Source organism: Abramis brama, assembly GCF_963993115.1.
Source record: "Abramis brama genome assembly, chromosome: 19".
Lineage (NCBI taxonomy): Eukaryota > Metazoa > Chordata > Actinopteri > Cypriniformes > Leuciscidae > Abramis > Abramis brama.
Genome location: NC_139981.1, coordinates 29,434,730 through 29,459,418, shown reverse-complemented (window position 1 = coordinate 29,459,418; position 24,689 = coordinate 29,434,730). Strand labels below are relative to the sequence as shown.

At 40.9% G+C, this 24,689-nt stretch overlaps 1 protein-coding gene across 1 annotated transcript in view; it reads left to right on the top strand.

Moving 5' to 3' along the window:
* The window catches only part of spred2b (sprouty related EVH1 domain containing 2b), a 40,148-nt gene extending 22,264 nt beyond the window's left edge, over window positions 1-17,884 (top strand). Inside the window, exons 4-6 of the mRNA XM_084092358.1 lie at window positions 31-95; window positions 13,690-13,830; window positions 14,901-17,884. Of these exons, the coding sequence (XP_083948484.1) occupies window positions 31-95; window positions 13,690-13,830; window positions 14,901-15,557 (863 nt within the window). The 3' untranslated portion in view covers window positions 15,558-17,884. The remainder of the gene's footprint in view (window positions 1-30; window positions 96-13,689; window positions 13,831-14,900) is intronic.
* The last annotated feature ends 6,805 nt before the right edge of the window (window positions 17,885-24,689 follow it).

The following is a 24,689-nucleotide window of genomic DNA, read 5'->3' as shown; positions in this document are numbered from 1 at the left end:
CATATCTCCTGTTTGTGTGTTTTATTTTAGGTTCCACAACTTCCTCTTCAACACTTCAAAATGAGGCTGAACTTGGAGATGATGATGTGTTCACAGTAAGAGCCTTTGTTGTATAATGATTATTTAAAAGGTCATGAAACCCTAACACATTTTTTGTGATGTTAACAGATCTGTTGCACACCAATGAAAACCACAATAGCACTCATTATGTTTATTATTAAGGGAAAGGTGGTTATTTTTTCATTTATTGGAGCCATTTCGTTCTTCCGGTTTGAAAAGCAAAGTGGAACCAACCTCATGAAAAGTGGAGTGGTGATTGGCTGCAAGTGCGCGTCTTGAGTTTCTGTGCTTTTTGCCGCATTATTCATGAGAATTAACTCTTTTAATCCAATCACAGCGTTGTATTATGCATGAGATCGCATTACAGCGGAGAATTCAAATGTCACAGAAGACCGTTTGAGCGCTGCGCTCGGAGCTCGAACACGTCTCATTGGTGTATGTTCCCTCAGTACAGTAACACACAAGTGTGGAGCTGGAGTTTGACTACCAACACGTGAAACATATGAGTGTGTATGAGAACGGTTTCTTTAGCAACACTCGCAACGTGGATCACGATTCATATCCAGACCAGAGCAAGCATGTATCGAACATAATTCATACCTACTCCAAACATGAACCAGCTCGGTGTACACACATATTTTTCATCCCGTCTTCTTCAAATCAAATATATATGTGCAAATAAGGACACTGATACAGCGCTACGTCTGATCATGAACGCGATGACACTAGGAATTATTCTGATACACAGAAGACAATGATGTAGACTAAAACTTAAGAGAAGAATGGGCAAAAAAGCAACTATGCCTTTATTATTTCTGTTAAACTGATGTGTGTCATTGGTTCTAAGATTGTGCCCGTATTCGTAATGAAAATATTATCAGACCTGTTAAATGTTCTTCCTTATTTTTCATATCAATAGCTCTGCAGTTATAATGCCGATTTGTTGATATTAAAAAAAAAAAGAAAAGAAAAAAGCAAAACGTATTTGATTTGTTGATGATAGTAGAAGTCTCTAATGATAAGATTTTTGTGAGTTTGTTGTAATAGGGTTTTCATGACACTTATTACTGAATTATTACTTTATCATATTCCTATTATCATAATGTGTCTCGACATTTTTAATAAATGTTTAATAAATTAATTTTTTTAATAAATGTTGGATGATTCCCATTATTCTAGTTAGATTCTCATTTCGGTAATAGTTTCTTTTTTAAATACTACTAAATAAAGAGAGTATACTACATAAAATAGAGTAACAAATATGAATGTTAGTGGTAAATACTTCAATAATATACTCAATTTAAATCATGTTGTTTCACGCCATTGTCCACTAAGGACATATACGTTTTTAAAAAGTAATATTCAGTAGCTTCCTCTTCCCTTCAGCTTTGTGTGTGTGTGTGTGTGTGTGTGTGTGTGTGTTTTGTGTCCCAGAAAAGGCCTTGTGATATTTTTTCCCACTGTGGAAGAGACGGGCCTTTGTTTTGTGAGATGGTGGACGTGATAGCGACGCAGGCCGGTTTCCTGTGGCGATTTCTGTTCCGACGCTTGCCTTTTGCCCACTTACTGTCACAGTCACAGGAGACCAGGAGCAGCAGGCGGGGTCAGGAGAAGACTTCCTGCTCTCCCCAGTAAAACTATCATTAGCAGCTGCTTCCTAGCTAACTGCCATCCTGATTTACTGTCGCCCTGGGTGGAGGGGGGCACGCACAGGGGAAGCCTCATGGCTCCTCTTTCACTCGCTGTCTGTCTCGCTTTCAGGCCAAAAGGGTAGACTGCTAAGCCAAGGACCCCGAGCTTGAAAGGAAACTTAATCCAACGCTTCTTTCCGTCCTGGAATTTATGCTCTTCTTGTGCGCGTCGGAAAACAGAACCAGATTTACTGCCGTGCGCCAGTTCCTTTTTAAAAATCTACCTGTTTTGCAGGACACACACATTCTGCGGCCGTCGGAAGCGAGTGGACACGCACTTCCACGTGAGGTCGTTGGCGCAGTTGTTGGGTTGGGGGGCTGGTGTTGATGACCTTTCCATATATTGCCGTGCGAGGCAAGTGGCCGCAGACAGCAGAAATGCGGGTCTGGATTTACAGCTCGGGGCGATTATGTCGAGGGGAGTTGTTCCTCTGCTGGGATGCACATTCCTCCTGATGGTTCCTCGTGAGCTAACCTATACTTAACCTCAGCTCGTTTTAGCTCATTCAGATCAGGGAATGGACTCGCGTCTCTGAATGCTGGGCATTTAGCAGGGTGTGTCTTCCGTGTGCTCTGAGACGCATGGTTTTGAGATGCTTGCGCTCACAGCACCTCAGTCTAGAACTGAGCAGAAATGATATTTTCAGTTTCACCTAATGCATATTTGCTCTGAAATGGAGCCAATTCAACCAAACTGCCAATGTAACAAAGCAGATTCAAAACTTTTGAAGTAGTGATGCACCGAAATGAAAATTCTGGGCCGAAACCGAAACCGAGAATTTAGGATGCTCTTGGCCGAAAACCGAAACTGAAGCCGAAAATGGCTTCTTTTAAAAACGTATATATACTGCTTGAATTTAATGGATCTGAAATGAAAAATCACAATATAATTTTAAATAAAACAATAAAAATTTTATTAACAGTTACATAACAAAACATAAAATATTTTTAACAATAAATATAAATAATAATACCAAATAATATTATTCTTCAAGTTTTATGTTCCATCAAATAAATTTTTTTTTTTAAAGTTGTGCAAAAAAAATCCACAATTTTGGAGATTTTTGCAGAACAAATGTTACATATTGCAACTTTGGTGTCCTCTCGTATAGGGCTGTCACTTTTGTGAAAAATAAATCCTGTTCGATTTTTGAGACATAGGCTAAGTGTTCATTGAATCGTTAGTAAATTGCCTATATTTGGCGTTGATCCGTTTTCAACGCCAAATATAGGCAAATCCACGGACAACTAAACAGGCATTAGGACGACCGTAAAGAGGGCGCACAAGTCAGCAATGTGGACTGCCATAACATCAATGAAAAGCATTACTGAAGGCTACATATTATGCACTATATTATGCAGAAATAGGCTATGTGTGTGTGTGTGTGTGTGTGTGTGTGTGTCAGAACCTGCAGTTGCTGTGTGACGCGCGTTCGCTGCGAGCGTATACTGTAGTGACGAGCTGGACGCGCTCCGAGAGAAGGCCGTTAAAATCGATTCCCTATTTTCGTTTTCGAAACTTGTGTTGGTTGGTCCGATCGATTGTGCAATAAGTGACAGCCCTTTGACATGCTTAATCTTTGATAGGCAGACGCGTGATAACACCTCAACCGTGAGTGAAACCTAAGCGCTTGCGCACGGATGGGAGGGACGGGTGACATTCATTTTCGGTTAAAGAGCAACTTGCAGGTTAGAAGACCCAACAAGTCAATGTATAGAAAAATAATGTAGGAACTAGATTTTCTTTAAAAAAAAATTATAAATATGCTACAGTGGCTTCTGGAGTCGTTTTTGTGAGAAAATTTTACTTCCGCATCTGAAAATGGGCGTGACGGGCGAGAGTCGTGACGTAGCACGAGGGAGAGCGGTCGATTCAAACAACAGGGAAATATGGATTGCAATGACATTTCGGACGCTGAGGAAATTGTTTACGGACCACAGCCATACAATTATGAGCCTGCTAGGCTGCCAAGAGAGCAGGGACAGGCCAGGATTAATGTTAGACAGAACATATTGGAACTTACAATAACAGAAACTAAGCTTTGATCAGGCGTTTGTCATGCTCATTAATATCCGCCCAGACTAACGTTACGTGATATAACTTAGCAGTTTCTCATGGAGAGACAGAGAGATATTTATTCCTGATACATTTTTTGTTCCATAGGTGCTTGTGTGGGAAATGCGAGGCAATGTTTACAGCTGAGGAAAGTCAGTGTTGCAGGGAGGTGGATGCATAACGTTACTGGGCCTTAGTGGAAAATGCCAAACTTTCCATGGTTGCAGTTAGTGTTACTACAGTAAAGCCATGGTGAATGTTGCTGATCTATGGACACTGGATAGTTCGTTCATTCATTGCACAATGTTTATTCCTGGTTTTCACGTCAGCGCGGTTTGATCCGTTAATAACGGAGAAATGTGAATATTTCTCACTAGATCTCGCAGCGATGTTATTACTTCAGTGGCGAATTCTTTATTTACTGGATCTCGCAGTTAGGCTACAGTGTTGCTTGATCAGGCTCGCGCTGCACTGGTCCAAACTGATAAACGGTCCACACAAACACAATAACGAGTAACTGTTAGCTCAGTTTCGTTCCGCTTACATTGCGTTTGCCAGTTGATGTTGTGCTCGCGCCTACATCCAGCGGGAGAACCCGAAGATGCGTGCACTGAAGGAACCGCACTAGCTCTGAGTCTCACCCGGTTCTTACTTCGGTATCCCATGTTGAACTCCTTCATATCGCCGGGACGATAATCCTCCGATCTGAAGTGAACGCTACACACGACCGCGTTTTCCGAAGCCGACGCGGAAGAGAAATCCCGTCTCTTCACCTGCACAACCCGCACCCAAGGCACGAAAGATAGCACCGTCCTTTTTCCTGTTAGGAAACCGGTGGACTCGATGTCCTGACAGGCTGGAGTTTTTGCAAGCTCCACAAACACATAAATTTACCATGACGATGATAAATTGAAATACAAAAACTACTGAAAACACACTGTCTCACGACCGCTCTTACTGAATACCAACCCACTCTGCACTGAGCTGCGGCAGAGCACAGCACACGTCTCCCTCGTGTGACGTAAAATGACGCGATGTTGAAAAAAAAGCGGTTTGTACGAGCAGTCAAAGAAACGCTCACTTTATCTACTAAATTGGTGTCATTATGTCATTTTAAAACATTTTAAATCCTGCATTATCTTTTCATATGGTATTTTCATACACGGTTATATATTCATTTAGATTTTTTTTTTACCTGCAAGTTGCTCTTTAAACGTTTTCGGCTGTTTTTTTTTATTTCGGCCCGAAACCGATAATGCCATTTCGGCCGAAAATTTTCGGCGGCCGAAATTTCGGTGCACCCCTATTTTGAAGAAGTAAATTGTAGTAAAAATCATTTTTTTTAAAATAAGTTTTTTCAATACATGAATTAAAGAAAGAATATGTAATTTATTTTTATTTATGCACCAATTTAACAATACATACAAATATTATACACAGTATTACATATATAATACAGCAGAAAAATAATTGCAATATTGATTCATTTTATTTCACCAGAAAAACAACAGTATATTTTGAATATTGGATATATTAAGCAGAATTAGACGGAAAACTTTTCAGAAGTTGCAACCTTTTTTTATTTACACTATCATGGTGAATGGCTCCAAATAAACTATTTTTAAACATTCTTTTTATTTTTTTGTGCATGCTTGACAAAGGTAACATACTGATGTTTTCTTCTCAAATTTTCTGAATAATTTTAGACAAATCTCAGTAGTAAAAATTATAATATTAAGTTAGTACATATAAAACCAAACCAACACATTTTCACCTGTGAAAGGTTATCCCAATGTTGTGGCATCATTGATTCTTACTGTGAGTTATGACATGCTGACCGTTCCAAGATGGCGGCGCGTCGACGTGTCTGGAGCGGTCGAATGTGGCATCTACGTATGCTCATATGGGCAAAAACTCTTCTACTCCGTCAAACATTTTACATTTAAACATTCACTAGATTGGGGTTGGCATCATGCTAGTAACCTGCCAAAACATGCTAGCAACACTTTGTTACATGCTAACAATGCGTCATGCTAAAATGTAAATGACCTTTTGAACACTTTTGAATTAAAATACTATTTGATGAGTCATCAGTCATGAAGGGAAATTAGTATTTTTGATTGACAGCTGCACAACTACCACGTTGACGCTTCAAAATATTCATAAAGAGATTGTAAAACTAATCCATATGAAACTAATCCATAAATTCAATCTTTTCATCATATAAAGCGATTGTGTTTCTTCAGAAAATGTTGACTAAATCGCTCAATTTATATGGATTAGTTTTACGATGGGGTCAACGGAGGGGCAAAAAGCTCTCAGATTTCATCAAAAAGATCTTCATTTGTGTTGTGAAGATGAACAGGTTTTACAGGTTTTAAACGACATGAGGGTGAGTAATTAATTACAGAATTTTTGGGTGAACTATCCGGTAAAATTATTGCATTCATATAAGAAGCGAACCGTACCAGAGTTCACATGAACCATACCCCAGACCACCGTTTTTAGGTGGACTCGGGTTCAGTTCGTGAATGCACACCCGAGTTCGAAGAACAGCGTTCACATCATCCAAACAGAGTAAACTAATGTCAATCAAACATGGATGTGTGCCAAAAGTGCACTTGGTAAACTTCATAAAAACTATATAGACATATTTAACAAAGCTAATACAAATGTTAAGAAACAATAGGAAATTGTTAAACTTAAAATGAAACCAGACAATATGAATTCAAAATATTAACAAAAACTAGAGTAGTATATCAATGATACTAAAGTAATAGTGTAGTCACATGCACTATTTTAGTTGAACAATCCAATTATTTCTAATTTGAGCTTTTCCTTGTTTCAGGTGTGTATTTGACTTGCATATTGCATGAATACACTCTTAACTTTATGCTTAAATAGAGTATGGTAGAGTTTCTGACAATTTGGGCTGTGTAGTGTGTGTGTGTGTGTGTGTTGGGAGGAAATATATAAATGACAAAAAACAACTTCCTGTGCAGCAGTCAGGCAGGATAAGGCTTTGCTGTATAGAGCGCTCACAGCCAGGGCCCTGGAGGATGCTCAGAGGAAGTGGGATGTGGAAGACTAACATTTCTGGGAAGAGGGGGAAAAAAATGAGGTGGAAAGAATCAATGCTTCTTTATGCAAGAGGTAGAGAACCTTTATTCTGTTATCCTCTCCGGTCCTTAGCAGGATTGGGCATCTGCATGTGGAGTATGTGTACGTAAAGGCTCTCAGCACTAATCATAGCAGTGGAAAAGGTACCGGTGCCCTTCCAAGACTCAAGGTGGCTGATTACAGGCAATTTGACTTGGAACTCAATTAGTTCCAGCACATTTTTCACTCCCTGGATTGTCTTAATGAGAAATTATAGCTGAAAACCTTGTTGTCAGTGGTTTGGAGTTCTATACAGAATATAAAACACTTTCCAGATAGCATCAATCATGCACGTTGAGCACACGCTGACCGCACACACGTTTAGCGATGGCGGGCATTTGGTGCGATCAAATCTGATTGCTTGCGGTTGACCTGAGCAGCGGGAAAGCTTTTGATGCACAGCAAATCCAACTATGCTCAGATCTACAATGTTAACTGCTAACCTGTAAAGCATGCAGCTCCTCAAAACATGTTCATCTGGCCAGGTCAACAGCTATTAGAAGAGTCTGACACTAAAGCCCAAGTCCAATTCAGTTTCGATGTAAATGGTTAGCATGCATATGATAGCCTTTCAATGTATACTCCATGTGATAGCATGCTCGAAAACAAGCGCTTGATACATGGCCTCGAGTCATCCTTTTCCAGTATTGCGATATTTCTCTCCGGAAGTTATGACCGATTAAAATGTCTTTGTACTCGTTTCCATCACACAAGCGTCCATCAGCTCAGGCATCTTTTGTTGTTGTGGTGTCCAGTAGTTTATTGTTTATTTTGTTTTCTTCTCATTTTGACTGTTAAACAACGGCCCGAACCAGTGTTGCCACCTTCTGGACAAACACATTGGTGCGAAAAAAATCAAGGCACATGGTTAGAAAAGTGCACATGGTTAGAGAAGTCTGGCTGCACGCACTGCACGTACTTTGATGATAAAATGTATGTCGGCCCCACTCTAGCATTTGCGTAAGGAGACTGATGTATATGTTGGACTTAAAAATCAAGCAAGAACCGAATAAATCCCTTTGACGTACCCGAGCCATCTAGAGACCAAAACATGTAGAGACCAGAATAACAGACAATCCTGTTCCTGGAGATCTACCTTCCTGCTAAGTTCAGCTCTTACCCTGATAAAAAAAAAACAGTTAATTAATATCTTCAGGAGCACTTGATAATTACAGACAGGTTTGTTGGATCAGGGTTGCATCTGAACTCTGCAAGTAGGCAGATGGAACAGGAACAGGATTGGGCCCCACTGTCTAGTACTTAGTACCCGGATAGCAACATGCTAAAAACACTCAGAAAACATTAGCAACCATGTTGCAACACCCAGGTAACCTGCCACAAAATTCTAGCATCATTAGAGCAAATTTTACAAAAAAAAAAATATATATATATTTTGTCAATACTGTCTCAATGCAAATTCCACCTTTGTTGTTGCTTATGTAGTAGTTGGTCCTTCCCATATGTTTTTAAAGGCTTACATTATTGTTTCTGAACCCTATACTCAGTTGTGGTCCATGTATGGGCCTGGTTTTGACCTCTGCTTCTATTTTCTTGTGCTCTTCATGCTGGTTCTCTCTCTCAGTAGGTCCTATGGGGCCACATTAAGCTATGTCCGGTTATAGCCAGTTTATTGCTCAGACAGTTTGGATTGGTCTGGTGTGGTTTCGTGCCACAGGGTGGCCAGCCTCAGACTTAATAAAGGAGGGCCCATTTGTGAAATTACCCAAAAGACTTCAGTTCCCCTAAAGTTTTGCTCCCCCCTCATTATCTTTCCGCCCTCCCCCACTGCGCCACTGATTGCGCGTCATTAATGGGCCGGCATCGGCTCTGCTGCTGGGAAGGTATGCCTTTGAATCAGAGTTGGGCCACATGTGCCTTTGAACTCTCTTGTTATCTGCGCTACGCCACACACTTTAGAGCTTTTCGATAACACGGTTGATTTTGTGGTGGGGGTTAGAGATTTAGTTTAGTGCGCCATTTTTTTGTTCTTTGTTTCTGTTCAAAAATCTAGTGAGCTTCCAATGTAGGCAACATATTAGATGTATTTTTGTCATGAAAACTGTTCTAAAAATTAGGCTGCATGATTATGTTGCCTACTAAGGCAAAATTGTAATGCTGCATTTCACAGGCAAAAGGTTAAGTCAAGGGAAAGTCCAAGATGACAGACGGAGCAAACAAAATGTCTTGCAAAATATTTCTTTGTATTATGCTTATAAAAGTGTCGTAATATTATCTTCGCAACATTCTGACATCAAACTATTGGAATAAATGAACTAAAGCCTACAATATACTTCATGTGAAATCAAAGAACAAACTGGTGTAACGATAACAATAAACTGGTATAATCTTCAACAAAAAACAGCCAAAACGAAATTTGTCTGGAGTTTGTTTCAGGAGTTCGAAACAGCTTGCCAAATCAAGAAAAGTTTGTCTAAAAAGATTGTTTTAGCGGGTAAATGCTCCTTCTTTGGCGCTCCATATTCATTTAAACGCCGCTCTCGGCATCCGGATGTTCGCTAACAGTATACTGTAGCTCAGTTATTTTGAACTTCTTTTTGCACGTTCTAGAGCGTTCTAAATCAGTCACTTCTTAAGTTGAAAGTATTTGTTGAAAGTACTTAAGTTTTTGTGGCCACACGGACTCAAGTGCAAAACAACAGTGCATGTGCAACTGATTGAGAGCTCAGAACAAGGTACACTACGTAGTCCGCTCTCAGGGTCAATAGTGTGTTTTTTGAAAGATTGCACTTAATTGTGAGCGAGACGGAGCAGCACATGGAAAATGTAGCGTAGTCGGATCTTTAGGATGCTGCCTTAAGCCCCGTTCACACCGCCAGCGATTTTTGTCGCTGCATGTCGCTAGTCTCTGTCGCTTGTGGCCGTTCGTAGTGCTGTCGCTCTTATGTTATTGGTAGACTGCACGTCTGGCCATATCTATAGAAAGTACAATCACAAGTCATATATAAAACTAAGATATCATTCTGATTTGACTAGGAATTAGGCTTAAAAGATTTAAAAAGAATATTATGCTGTTGGAGAGTGTTGTTATATTAACCACAGCAGTGCTCGGTGCATTAAATCATTAACAAGATTAACGATCGGTCAATCAACAAATTAAACTCGCTCATACTGTCAACAGTTACTAAAACTTCATTCAAATTTGACAAATAATACATTTTCTTGTTCCTAATAATCAACTTAATGCAGGGGAAACTGTAAATTGAACTGCTGCAGTGTTAAACTTGCATCATACAATTACAACACACAATCAAACATACATTTTGACTGTCGACAGTTTGTTATCCATGCATCATTTTATTATATCCATGTACATATATGTGGTTTCACTACAGTCAAATCATATAAAACAGTGAATCAAATCACTCCTGAACTCCGTTCTGTCTTGCCTGCAGTCGAGACGGTGACGTGAGCTCCACTGACAGTCCCTCCTATTGGTTGTTGCTCGCGAAATTCGCTTCTCATTTGCATAAAGTTAAAATTTCTGAACTTTTGTTGCGCGTCTCGCGTCTTTAGACACGCCCACATTCTGTCGCCGGAAGTCGCCAGCGCTCCATTGAAATGAATGGGATCATGTCGCTGCGTGTCGCTGGCGGTGTGAACGGGGCTTTAGAAGACAGTAGACAGCAAGGCAGCTCAATAGTTGTTATATCTCTGTCGGCCTGATACTGCTTGAGTGCTTTAGAGCGGTGTGTTTTAGAACGGCAGTGTAAACATGAAGGTCTGTGTTTTTAATTATCTCCAGCAGTCCGGCCCCAGCTATCCTCCTAAACGTATTTTTAAATCATGTCGGCTCAGGCTCTCTTGGCAGTGATTTGAGGGACGCCTGTATTATTTTTGGCCAGCAGTTCTGAGGTCTTTGTATGAACACGAAGGGGAAACCAAGGCCCGGCCAGGCTGGACTAAGACAGAGAGAGAGAGAGTTCTGACCAGGGTGCAAGGGCACGGCCAGCCACCGGAGACTCCTTGTTCCTCTCGCCCAGCTGGAGTTTAGTCTCAAACATAGAAAAACTCGGCATTATCTGATCCCAGTGACCCTACAGACCCCACGAATGGCTTGATGAACACAGTTTTCTTTCCTGTGTTGGCATATTTCCTAAAAATCGAGAGAGTTTAGGCGAGACATATCGAAGAGTACATTCCTTTTTTTGATGACTTGTAGAGTTTAGTTGCGTTACAGCCCTGAAATTATGCTATTGCTAGAGATAACTTGTTTTTTATTGTTTATTATTTTTTCAACAAAAACCTAAACATAGACCATTAAAAAGACATTCAAATAAAAGCACACTGATGGACTTACCATCTGTCCAGGATGTTTCCCTGCCTACATCCCTCCAGCATCTCTGCACCTCCTCATAGCGGTTTGGAAAATGGATGAATGCAAAATAAAATAAAACCTCTGTCACTTTCAGCTGCTTCTGTTAGGGGTTGCATACTTTTTTGCATAGGGGTTTGCTTATTTGCTTATCATTCTCATAATTATTTGCCATATTTTATATAAAAAATATAATATCTTTTGCTTTCAGCTACTCCCGTTATGGGTCGCCACAGCGGATATTCCTCATTTTATTTGGCATATTTATTTTTGAAATAAAAATAATTCAAAATTACACACAGGTTTTTTTTTTTTTTTTAGAATTATAATTGTTTAACCAATCTCATTTTGAGAATTTGCAGGCTATGTATAATTTCCAATGAAGTAGGTTTTACTTTCTTACTTATTCTGGAGGGCTTTTTATTAGAGTCTGCATACATCCACGATATATAGTTCTTCTAACCACATATATCTTTTTAAAGCTCGGTGTGTGTGTGCGTGTGTGCTCGCACTCCACCTGGCAGGTGGTTGTTGAAGGCATCCGGTTCAGCCAAAGGAAGGATCACGTCCAGACTCTCAGCCACTAATCACTTCCCATCCGCCCTGTCGTTCTGCCTGCCTGTCTGTCAGTCTGTCTGCCTGTCTGTCTGTCTGCCTGTCTGTCTGTCTGCCTGTCTGTCTGTCTGTCTGTCTGCCTGCCTGTCTGTCTGTCTGTCTGTCTGTCTGCCTGTCTGTCTGTCTGTCTGTCTGTCTGCCTGCCTGTCTGTCTGTCTGTCTGCCTGTCTGTCTGTCTGTCTGTCTGTCTGTCTGTCTGCCTGTCTGTCTGTCTGTCTGCCTGCCTGTTGTTCTGTCTGTCTGCCTGTCTGTCTGCCTGTCTGTCTGTCAGTCTGTCTGCCTGTCTGTCTGTCTGTCTGCCTGTCTGTCTGTCTGTCTGCCTGCCTGTCTGTCTGCCTGTCTGTCTGCCTGTCTGTCTGTCTGTCTGTCTGCCTGTCTGTCTGCCTGTCTGTCTGTCTGTCTGCCTGCCTGTTGTTCTGCCTGTCTGCCTGTCTGTCTGCCTGTCTGTCTGTCTGTCTGTCTGCCTGTCTGTCTGTCTGTCTGTCTGTCTGTCTGCCTGTCTGCCTGTCTGTCTGCCTGTCTGCCTGTCTGTCTGTCTGCCTGTCTGTCTGTCTGTCTGTCTGCCTGTCTGTCTGTCTGCCTGCCTGTCATCCTGTCTGTCTGTCTGTCTGCCTGTCTGTCTGTCTGCCTGCCTGCCTGTCTGTCTGTCAGTCTGTCTGTCTGTCTGCCTGTCTGTCAGTCTGTCTGTCTGTCTGTCTGCCTGCCTGTCTGCCTGTCTGTCTGTCTGTCTGTCTGTCTGTCTGTCTGTCTGCCTGTCTGCCTGTCTGTTGTTCTGTCTGTCTGTCTGTCTGTCTGTCTGTCTGTCTGTTGTTCTGTCTGTCTGTCTGTCTGCCTGTCTGTCGTTCTGTCTGTCTGTCTGTCTGTCTGTCTATTCAGCCCACCTCCGCAGGCAGCTGTCTGTCTGCACCATTCTAATGTTTTGTGTTTAACGACCAGGCTGGAAACTTTTCACTGGAGCTCACCCAGACAGAGAGATCCAGTCCTGCATTTCTGTTCATGCGTTCGAAGTAGACGTGTGGCCGTTTCCATTGACCTCTACTGACAGGCTGTTTCAGAGTTTCACTTCACTCCAACGATAGAGCAAATCTACACTCCTTTTCCTTCTACTCCACCACTCATTTTGCAAAGCTAGATGTTCATAGCTTCCTTTTCATTTGGTAAAACGTTATCATTGTAAAATACGTTGTACATGTAAAATACGTTGTACATTAGATACAGTGATGCACTTCAGAATTATGTTTTTTACCGCAACAAAAAGAGAATAGCTTGATTTTGGTACATAGAACAAGCACTGAGGTGTTCTGTAGGCCAGAGCTGATGGTTTTGTGTGTGATGGCCTATATCCCAGCATGCTGGAATAATTTTGAGTTCCTCTAATAACAGGGAGACTTCAGAGGTTTTTACAGATCCTGCGGCCTGAGGCCTGATTTTTTGGTTTAATTGCACACTGAAGTTGAGCCACGTCACGTCGGATTGACTGCACTGACGTGTGCATGTGTTTATGTGCAGTATATGACCGTATGTGTGGTGTATTAATGTTTAGCTGTGAATCAATGCCACTTGCCCATGATGTCATGGAAAACTGCGTTTACTCTGCAAAACACCTGTCTATGATCAGGATTGTTTTCTTGTCTTTTTGACAAGACTGACCGCAGTTTCCTGGACAGTACGTGTACTGTGTTCAGCTCTTGTTTCTCAGGAGATGATGGTTTTTCATTTTCAGATGTCTCTAGGTCGTTTGAGACTGAGCTTGTCTTTTTTGTTTTGTTCTTCAGACTGCCACCGACAGCTCCTCAAACTCATCTCAGAAGAAGGAGCACGCTACACAACTAGTGGCCACCTCCACCTTCTACGAGCCTCACCCGCATCGCTGCATTCTGCAGTACCGACCGCCTGAGCGCTACAGCCTGGATCAGGTGCGTCACGCGGAGTCGTAGCTACAAACTGGAGCCTAGTAAATATTTGCATGAAAGAATGAATATTAATAATGCATCACACTGCCGTTCAAATGTTTGGTGTCTGTAAATTGTTGATTCAGCAAGGATGCATTAACCATCAAAAGTGACAGTAAATAGATTTATATTGTTACAAAAGATTTTTTATTTCAAATAAATGCTGTTCTTTTGAACTTTCTTAGTCACCAAAGAATCCTGAATACAAATATAAGGGTTTCCACAAAAATATTAAGCATCACAACTGTTTTCAACATTGATAATAATCTGAAATGTTTCTTGAGCAGCAAATCATTACATTAGAATAATTTCTGAAGGATCACGTGACTGAAGACTGGAGTAATGATGCTGAAAATTCAGCTTTGATCACTGGAATACATTCAATTTTACAATACATTTAAATAAGTAAATAAAAGTTATTATAAATTGAAATCAAATGTCACAATATTACTGTTTTTTACTTTATTTTTAATCAAATGAATACAGCCTTGGTGAGCATAAGAGACTTCCTTCAAACACACAAAGAATCTTGTTGACCCCAAAGTTTCGAACGATTGTGTGTATGTATGTAGTATTGTAATTTTATAATGTAATTATTAGTGCTGGGAAAAAATTAATCGCGATTAATCGCATCCAAAATAAAAGTTTGTGTTTGCATAATATATGTGTGTGTACTGTGTATAATTATTTTGTATATATAAATACACACATATGCATGTATATATTTAAGATTTTTATTTATTTATATACAAATTATATATAAATAAATAAATATACCAGCACTAGTAATTCTAAAATATGTGATCTTTTTTCCATACAAAATTCAACAATTCCGCCAAGTCAAAAAGATGACTCGCATTCACAACTCATCAATATCTCACTTCATATTTATTGAATAAAACATAACGATGAAACATCATATGGATTACCATACTTGGCTTTCACGTCACTAAATTAAAGAGATGCAATTTGAATGTATGATCACACGGGCAGAGTCATCTCTTTTATGCGTTTGTATTCTTCTTGCCTTTTAGAAGTTCTCCAGGAACCCCTTCCCCTTTGAGGATGAGGAGATCGTCCGAATCAACCCCCGGGAGCGCTGGCTGATCACAGGCTACGAGGACTACCGATACGCCTCCGTGCCGGACAAGTTCATCCAGCCCGAGGACTCGGACTCGTACGTTCAGATCGCTAAGAGCGAACCCTTAAAGCACGACTACAACTACCCCTACGTGCCCAGCTCCGACTTCAGCCAGTGCGACCTCAAGAGCCACTGCGACGGTGAAGTGGTGGCCACCCAGCCTCGGGTGTTCAAGCTCAAGGGCAAGCGAAGGAAAGAGGACGGAGAGCGATCGCGCTGCGTCTACTGCCGGGACATGTTCAACCACGAGGAGAACCGACGCGGACAGTGCCACGACGCGCCCGACCCCATTCGGACCTGCGTCCACCGGGTGAGCTTCATGTGGTGCGCCGACAGCATGCTCTACCACTGCATGTCCGACCCGGAAGGCGACTACTCGGACCCGTGCTCGTGCGACACCAGCGAGGAACGTTTCTGCCTTCGCTGGACGGCCCTGCTGGGTTTGTCGATGCTGGCGCCCTGTTTGTGCTGCTACCCGCCGCTGCACATGTGCCACCGCTGCGGCGTGGCCTGCGGTTGCTGCGGAGGAAAGCACAAGGCCGTCGGATGAACCCCCTGCCCGTCCCGAACAATCCCTAAACGCACGCCCCTCGGAACGCTAGCACTGAGGAGGGCAGGAGCGGACAAAACCGCCACGGCCCGGTTGGAGCTTTTACCGCTTTTACTTCACGGTCTCTCCTGGTTCCAGAAAACAATTGGTGCATTTAACTGGCTTGAAAAACATTCTCTTCTCTTTTGGTTTGATTTTATAAATATGAATATATATATATGTATATGTTCTTTTCTTTCCCTTTTGTTGTGGATGTTTCTCTCAGTTCCTTGTGAAAGAAATGGCTCTTTTGTCAGGTGGCTCCTGGAGCCTTCGATTTCATGCATTACTTATGCAGGTACTTTATATTTTTTACACTGATTTGACTTTTCAAGAACTTGAATAGCTTGTTTCGGTTTTTGCGTTCGTGGCCAGCAAAGGGAGGAATTAGCTGTTTGCTCTTCCTGAACAGGTCCGTACATAAACTGGCATTTGTATCCCAAGCCCTTTAACCCATTCAGAACAATAACAATGAGATTAGCTCGAGACACTAAACCTGTAGTTGGAAGCGTCCATTTGTAGTGCGTCTGTGGGAGAGCGTGTGTCGATGCCTGCGTGCGTGTTGTACAGGAATGATAACATTGTATCACAGCATAGTATTGTTGTTATTATATTTAAGCCAAATTTACATAAGCTGCATCCAGAGTATATGTAAATACTGTATACTCATATGTATATGTTTCAAATCGAATTATTGTAATCACCTTCGACAGCCACAGCTGTGCTTCGGATAACGGACATTTTCCTTATAGAGTTGACTTATTTTGGATGCGAGGGTGGCTTTTGAGTTGATGCATATTTGATATCCAAAGATTATTTTTGTCATATTTATTTTTTCGCGGTCAATTGAATCACCAGCCAAAGGGAGAAAAAAATAAATAGAGAGAAATTATCGATCCGTGGGCAAAAAAGCACAGCCATGATGGGAAAGAGGAGTTTCTAGCGAGCCCACACCACTTAAACGGCAAAAAAAATCATTCTTTTAATAAAAATGTTTGTCTTGAAAAACTATCTAAATATCCTCACAACAAATTACTTGATTTACTTGAGAAGCAAAATTGTGAAAAATAAGGCATTTTTGGGGAATAAATCTGAATTTTACCTTTTTTTTTTATCGATATTTTATAATTTTCTATTGATTTAAAATTAAACCTCACAGTTTTTTAGATTTACGCTTAAAACAAGTTTTTTTTTTTTTTTTATAATAATAATTGACAATGGGAAAGGAAAAATAATGGAAAACAAGTCAATACGAAATAAGCCCAAAGTATACTTCGCCTGTTCCTGTTGCACGTACAACACGCATGTTTCAGTGACTTGAGCGCTTGAAAACAAAGTCCACAAGATCTTTCCGCGCTCGTGGCCAAAGGAGTAAACTCTGAAAGGCAGAAGACGGAGCAGAACGTGGAAAATGAAGTATACCCGGGCCTTTATGCAATTTTGCTTCTCATGTCATTTTTTGTTTTAGGACTGTTTTGATATTTTACTGGAATACAAGATAAAAATATCAATTAATAAAATGATTTTTGCTGCCTATTTGATTTGAGATATTCTACAGAGGGAAAACACTAAACCGCTATATTTTTTCCCTTACTGAAAGATGGTTCATAATTTGTCTCTATGGTCTCTAGATAAAAAGAAGGAATTGTTGTCTCAAAGATGTTTCCAGCTGCAGTTCTTTTCTCTAAGAAAAACAAAAAGAAACAGAAAAATAAGCTTGATTTTTAGGGTGCTTTATAGAGGGACATTTGCCAAACCGTTCTCCAGTTTCTTCATGACAATAACTTAACGCCTTAATTTTGTCTCAAAGAACTTTTGAGAGGACTTGAATCAATTCAGTTCCTCAAAGAAGAGAAAATAGTGAATAGATATTTTTCTATTGTATTAACAAAAAAAATTAAAAATTAAATTACACCCCAATAGATAGGCCTTTCTGTTGAATAAAAAATGTGCTCCAGTTATTGCGGGAGTCAAATGGCATGGTACAATCCGTGAGGCGGCTCGTGTGTGTCGAGTCCGTCTCATCACCTCACCCACCCCTGTGAAGGACTATGTGGTTAACCAGTCACCTTCCCGTTTATGCTTTGTCTGAATAAATCATTGACTGACAGAGCATATTCAAACTGTGTGTGAGCAGTCAAAGAATGTACAGTATATGTGCGTCAAATGCTTCATGTTATATAAACGTTTAGCCTCAAAACCATGTTCTCAATGGTGGCGTGTTCTCAAATGACAATGTGCTCTTAAAAATAAAGGTTCTTTAATGGTTCGTTGCAGAACCTCTTCTCAACAAGAACCAACTTCTTTTTCGTTATAAAGGTTCAAAGAAGTTCTTGATGTCACATCATTTGCTCAAAGATTGGTTCGGAATAGCATACTACATTACTATTGCTGCAGTACTTTTTTTTTTTTTTTACTTTTTTTTTTTACTTTTTTCTTTTGTATGCTGTGAATACATTTCCCAGGATTTGTAGTATACATCTGCACAGACTACTATATCCCACAATGCAATGTGGTTGATATGACCTTCCATTTTCACTGTGATGGATGATATTGGAATAAGCCCTGTTCACAACAAGAACGATAACTATAATATAAAATCTATATTAGTGTCCACACACCAACTTACTTCAAATTTGGGTGTATTCTCATTGGCTGGAATAATATTGTTCCTCTGTATTAGCACTGAAGTGGGTGTGGACGTCACTATAGTTGTGTGTGTCACGGGTTACGAAGCAGAATAGTAATAATGGTATTTAATGACAAACTCTGGAGATCATACAGGAAAAACATACATTAACTCATAACATAGACAAGAATGGAAAGAGAATGAGGGAGAACACCGGGCATAAATACACAGAGCTAACAAAAAGAACTAAAGAGCTAATAGATGGGCAACAGGTGAATCTAATGACCAAATCAAACACACAGGAAAACTAGGTCACGGGGGAAACACAATAGGCTTGTTCGAACTGTCGCTGCACAGACTGATTGGTGAATGACATCAAAGTACCGCGAGAGCGATTAGAGAGCAGATGCTCTGTATGCTTTTCAGTCACTCTCGCGGTTCTTTGATGTCTTAAACCGATTGGTCTGTGCAGCGCCGGTTCAAGTCGAACAAGCCTATAGAAACATAACCCTAACAGTACGCCCCCTCCCAAAAAAGGCATGTCCTCATGCCGTAAAGAGTTTAGAGGAGGGAAGGAGCTCTGGAGGAGGACGAGGGTCTGGAGCGGGGTGAAACAAGCAGAGTCTAACACAAGTCCAAGAGTGAGTGGAGGGTGGGAGGAACCAAGGGGGAGCCCGGAGCAGGAGGAGCCAGATTTTGGTCACCAACCATGACGAGGCCCCAGGGTGGAGTTGAAAATGGGAGGAGCCATGGTGGAGACTTGACAGGCACCACCCTGGGGATGGCCGATCGAGACACCACTGGGGATGGAGACCCAGGTGGAGCCGAAGAGCCCACGCGACACTGCCAGCACTGGAGGCCGAGGTGGAGCCTCGGCAACAAGCATCCGAAGTGGAAGACGGGAACCCGAAGACTGAAGCGGAGCCTGGTGGGACGAGGGAGCCCGGTGGAGTCGTAAGGCTGAAGGTTTCCGGTGGAGCCGAGGGAGGGAGGAGCCAAGGCCTGGTGGAGCGGTTTTGGTTGTTAGGCAGAGCTGGTGGCCTGAAGCACCGAAGCGGATCCACACACTTCAGTGCAGGAGATGAAGAGGGGCAGAAGGGAACCAGAGGAGATCGGGCTGAGGAACTGGCGGTTAGAGGAGGCTGGAGAGGGAGGCTGGGAGGCATTACAGGAGATACAGAACCAGCGGGGAAACAAGCAGTTCAGGGTTGGGCAGAACCAGCAGAAAAACCAGGGAATTATGTCACCAAATCCCCCCCTTAATCCTAAAAACGTTCCAGTGTCCATAGTGAACACATCTACAACAGCGATGTTGTTGGCGGGGCTTTCCTCCCAGCCCTCGTACTCCACAAACCCTCCCTCGTCGATGCACGAAGTTGCAGGCTCACACACCTGGCCAGACACACCTTGTGGTTCATGCTCCGGGAGCGACGACTCCTTCTGTCCTCTCCTCAGGTCGAAGTCTTCCCTCGGACCGTCCGCTGGAAGGCGTGCCTTGGACCGCTCACGGTCTGGGCAGTGTTTCTGGCATTCAAGCTGGATAAAGTCCCGTGTGTGTTCTTCCAGCGGACGGCCTCCCTGCTCCAGGCAATGCAGCTGGACAGCAGGCAGATCCATAGTAAAAAAAAACGAAAATCAAAAAGGGAAACAATACTGTAAAAAAAATGAGCTAATAGATGGGCAACAGGTGAATCTACTGACTAAATCAAACACACGGGAAAACTAGGTCACAGGGGAAACACAATGAAACATAACATAACCATGACAGTCACTACTTTTCAGCTGCACTGTTTTTTTCCATTCATTTCTCCTGTAGGGATTTCAAAAAAGTCTTTGTTAAAGCGTTTTAAGCCATGAACCAAGCCAATCAGATACAAGATTTTTTCGACTCTCTGATTGGTGGAATTTTCTGTACAGCATTATGGGTAATGGAGTTTGTCACCAGGAATGCCGCTGTTAAACACGATCATTTTAAAAATAAGTTTAAATAATTTTTAGCAAAAGCAAATACCATTGATTAACAACCTCGTAGCTCACAGGAGGTCTCTTAAAAGTTAGAGTTCAAATTTAATTTCCCTATGGAGAAAATGAATGCAGTTTTTTACTTTCAGAACCCAACAGCTCTCAATTCTCATATAATTAGAACGATTATTAAAACTTTAGTTATTGTCTTTGGTGTGAACGGGCCTAGAAAATCAGTCACAATTGTTTTTAACAATCTCGTTTGATTGTCAAAAGTAAATGTATTTTTAACTTAAATTTATTACTTGCTGACTAAAACGTGATGTATTCATGTGGCAAATTGTGGAGTAATGCATGCTGTTTCACTCACTATTTTTAAAAATGACATTGTATACAGCACAGTGTTCAAGTAGTAGTATGCTAGTATTCCATTCCGAACATAGTCTTTGTATCCTGTGGTTAAAATGAAGCAGTTTTGTGTTCTTACGGTGCATACAGTGGGGTCCAAAAGCTAAAATGGTTAAATTTTTCAAGGAAAATACATTTCATTACAAATTAAATTAAGAATAAGTGGAAGGTTTAAGAGTTGGTCCCCCTTTTACTTGCCCTGTTGTTTCTTTGTGTTTACTGTTCCAAAATATCAAAATTTCCAGGTTTAAATGAAAAACAAACAAACATTCAGTGTGGTCACAAACTTGTAAACCTCTCTCAAAGGAAGGTTCAGGTTGTAAAAGGCTTTATTTTTAAGAGTGGGGGTCGTGCTGTGTGGTTTGGTCTAACTTTCGGGGGAACGAGGAGAAGCCCCCTGTCGGTTCACTGGAGTCCTCACGCTAACCTCCGCAGAGAGGTGTCAGCTGTCACTGTGTCCTTCATTCACCACGTGTCCTTTCTGTATCTCAATATGTCAGCTTCTGCAATACCGATGTCATCCAAGCTTAGAGAAGAGCTGCGTTTTATTTTTCTATCTGTGGTAATGGAACGTTAACCAAAAGCATTCTGTATGAACGTCTGTCCTGGTGCAACGTCTTGCTACTACACACATTTACCTGTTAAAAAGTGCCTGAAGCATCATGTTAATCTATCTCCTTGTATACTAAAAAAGAGAAAAGAAAATGAAATAAAACCTATTGTATTGATTAGTTTTGTTTTTTACAATCCCCATTTTTACCTCTGTAAAAAGCAAAAAAAAAAAAAAAATCTATATCAAGTGTATGATGTACATTTTTATTTCTATTTTTTTTAATCGTTTCTAACATGTATGATCAATGTAGCTCCTGCTTTTAGGAAAAGATGGGAAAAAAAGAAAGTACTTTGTAAATACCAGTTGATCATATCAGAACTACATGGCGTTCTTGCCGGTGTCAGTTCTACATGTTTGTCATAGGTCCCAATAAAAATTAAAATAAACCAGTGATCGGCCTACATTTGTGCTGTTTGCCAAGGAATTGACCGTTCGCAAAGACCCGCCCCCTTTCGTTACTGTTGCTATGTCCGACAAGCCATGTCGCTCTCACGCCACACAACACAATGTTCTCGCGCAGTGAAAAATACAGAGCGGAGCAGAGAGGACACTGACAACGCGCTGACAGACAGGACAGACCAGCTTACTTTTGATATGAAACCTTTTTGGTCCTTCACCGTTTTGTGGCTCTTTAATGTGTCTGACAGATCGCTGTAGAGCCTTCGTAAACCGATCATCTCTTTCTTCTAGTTAATTTATAGCATAAAATAAACATGAATGAACATTAGAAATAACTCTCCTGACTGCTTTGTCAGACAAAATGGTGGATGGCGGATTCTGATTGGTCAGATCGGCTGTCAATCAAACTCCCTGCCAATTGTTCGCTTAAAGGAGCTGTATGTAAGAAATGTATTTCAATTAATCATAAAAAGGCCCTGATATGTCACTAGACATTAAGAAATCATGTTCATTTCAAATACTTATATCACTGACAACAGTAGTACGGCCAGGATATTGTCATTTAAAAAGTGAAGTTGCAGCCCTCAACTGATGTTGATGTTGTCATCTTGTGTTTTGGCCTGAAGCTCCACCCTCCACCTATCTACCAATCACGAAGTCAGTAGTGTTTCAGCATCCAGGTTGCCAGCTCTGCTCTAGTTACCACAGCTTCGTGTCAGCCTACGTTTCTGCTGGATCTTGCAGCCTATCTGGCAACCTCGAGTCAGGGGGGAGGGGGAGGGGATACACCGCTCTGAAAGTGATTGCAGTACCAGTTTTGGCCACAATCTTACATACGGCTCCTTTAAAAATTAAAATTTGATAAAAATTTGGTAGGATTTATGCTCGGTACACATTGTACGATTTTGGGTTGTCCCAGACAAAAGATGACCAATCGTGGCGATTGATTTCACAGTAAGAGAAGTTGTCACGATCATTTTCATTGCGATCATTTTCTGACAGTGTTATAAATTTACCATGATCATCTCACAGTGCGTTTGCTGTTACGACCTACTGTACGTCTACTGACTAGCCAATAAAAATGCAACATGAAATGGCGTATTGATCATGGCGCTAAACCTACTTCCCTTAAGCGAAATTTGCAAAATTGTCATGCCAAGTTGGCCTCTTTTCCTATAGCCATGACCGTGTCCATATTCTCCTCTTTCGCTTTCATCCTCTTTCTTTCAACGCACACTAAAACCACAATTGCCAAAGTGCGATTCATCTTGCTCTATTTGTTTACCACTAGCGCATGCTGATGACGTTTTATTCTTCTATAAAAGAAGGTGTCTACTATTCAGTAGGTGTCATCATCGTACAGTCGTACACAAGTTTATTAGATCCATGTTGTAAAGTGTGATTTTTATTTTTATTTTTTCTTATTATTATAGTATTGCCGAAATCGCACAGTCTGTAGCAGGCATTAGACTTTGACCTCCTGTGTATCCTGCTGACCTACATGCGTATTGATGGGAACGGGCCTTTATCCGTCAGTTCACCCATATGAATCGGTCATTGGCCCTCGGTAAGCTGTAATCAATCAAAATTGTGACGCTTTTCCCCCCGGCTCCTAATGCGCCTCTAGCCAGACGTGACTGCAGTGCTTGCATCTGGACCCAGAAGTCTTTGAGCAGCCCAAACATGTGAAAGCCATACAGGACATTAAGCTGTTTCACTCAGGATGTTTCTGAAAAAGCATATGGACGATTATCAGGCAAGAAAAGAGGGGGAGAGAAATGTCCCCAAAGGCTTGGCCTGCTGCTGCTTGGTGACTGCAAATAGCATCAGCCTCCACATGTGCAAACATTTAAGACGTATTTTCTCGTAATGAGGTCACTTTTTTCTTGCTTTAAAAGAAAGGAAGCGATTCCTTACTTCTGCTAAGGGCCCTTTTGCCTGCAGCTTTTGGCATTCTGATTAGGATACGAGGCCCACTAAACGTTCCTAGGTAGTTTACATGCACTAATTTTCGTCATTCCAAATGAAATGGATGGACACGGATGGATCTCTTCCCGTCGCAATAATATAAAACTCTCCTGATATTAGAGTAACAATTACAGAAGAATAAAATAAAGCATATTTTCTTAAGGGTTCAATTTGATATTCGCAATCTCAAACATATTTTCAAAACTAACATTTTCAACATCTTCAAAATCAATATTTTTTAATACTGACAGCTTCTTCACCAGATCCACCATCAATCAAGTAACAGTGACACTGTAATATTTGATTGTGTTCAGTATTGCTCTGCAGTAAATCACTGAGCCATTTCAAGTTTTGTTAATGAAACTTCCTATTCTTTTGTTTTCCGCCTGCAGTAACTATGAGTGAAACGTCATTTTATCATTGTGTATCAGACATGGCCATCTTTTTGAATAAAGGTGAACTGTACATAGTCATCAAAGATTTAATTATTGTTCAAGTATTGTGCAGAAAAAAATATAATTCCACTGTTATACACCTCGGGTCATTAACAACCCTATAGCCTACAATTTTTACAATTTTTTTTATGGGAAAACAGGCATTCTTTTATAATTTTCTTTTCTTGATATTTTGTTTATAATGAATTGATTGAAGAAAACTAAGAAGGTCGATGTCTAACTTAAAAAAAAAGAATGAGGAGGGAAGTGAAAGACGTCCTGGGTCACGAAAGACCCATGGTATGTGTTTAAGGGTTAGTGCGTAGCTATTTTGATGTGCAATATTTATGTGCTATGGTTATCACTATGTCAATTTCAAAAGGCGAATCTGTATTTATACGTAAGCCTAGATTTAACATCCAAAACATTGCAGCATATAATTGACCGTCGGTCCTCTTAGCAGAATGAAAAACAAAACTTTTTATTCAATGGATTATATAACCTCAAAAGCATGAGTGCTCCCATTATGATCACTAAAAAGCTGTCACTCACAAAGTTCCATTTATAATCAATGAAGTTGTCTACACTGCATAATGAATCTCTTATTTACATTGCGTCTACACTTTGTTTGTTAATAAAGGATTTGTGAATGTGCAGAACTCACCACTGAATTAAAACTC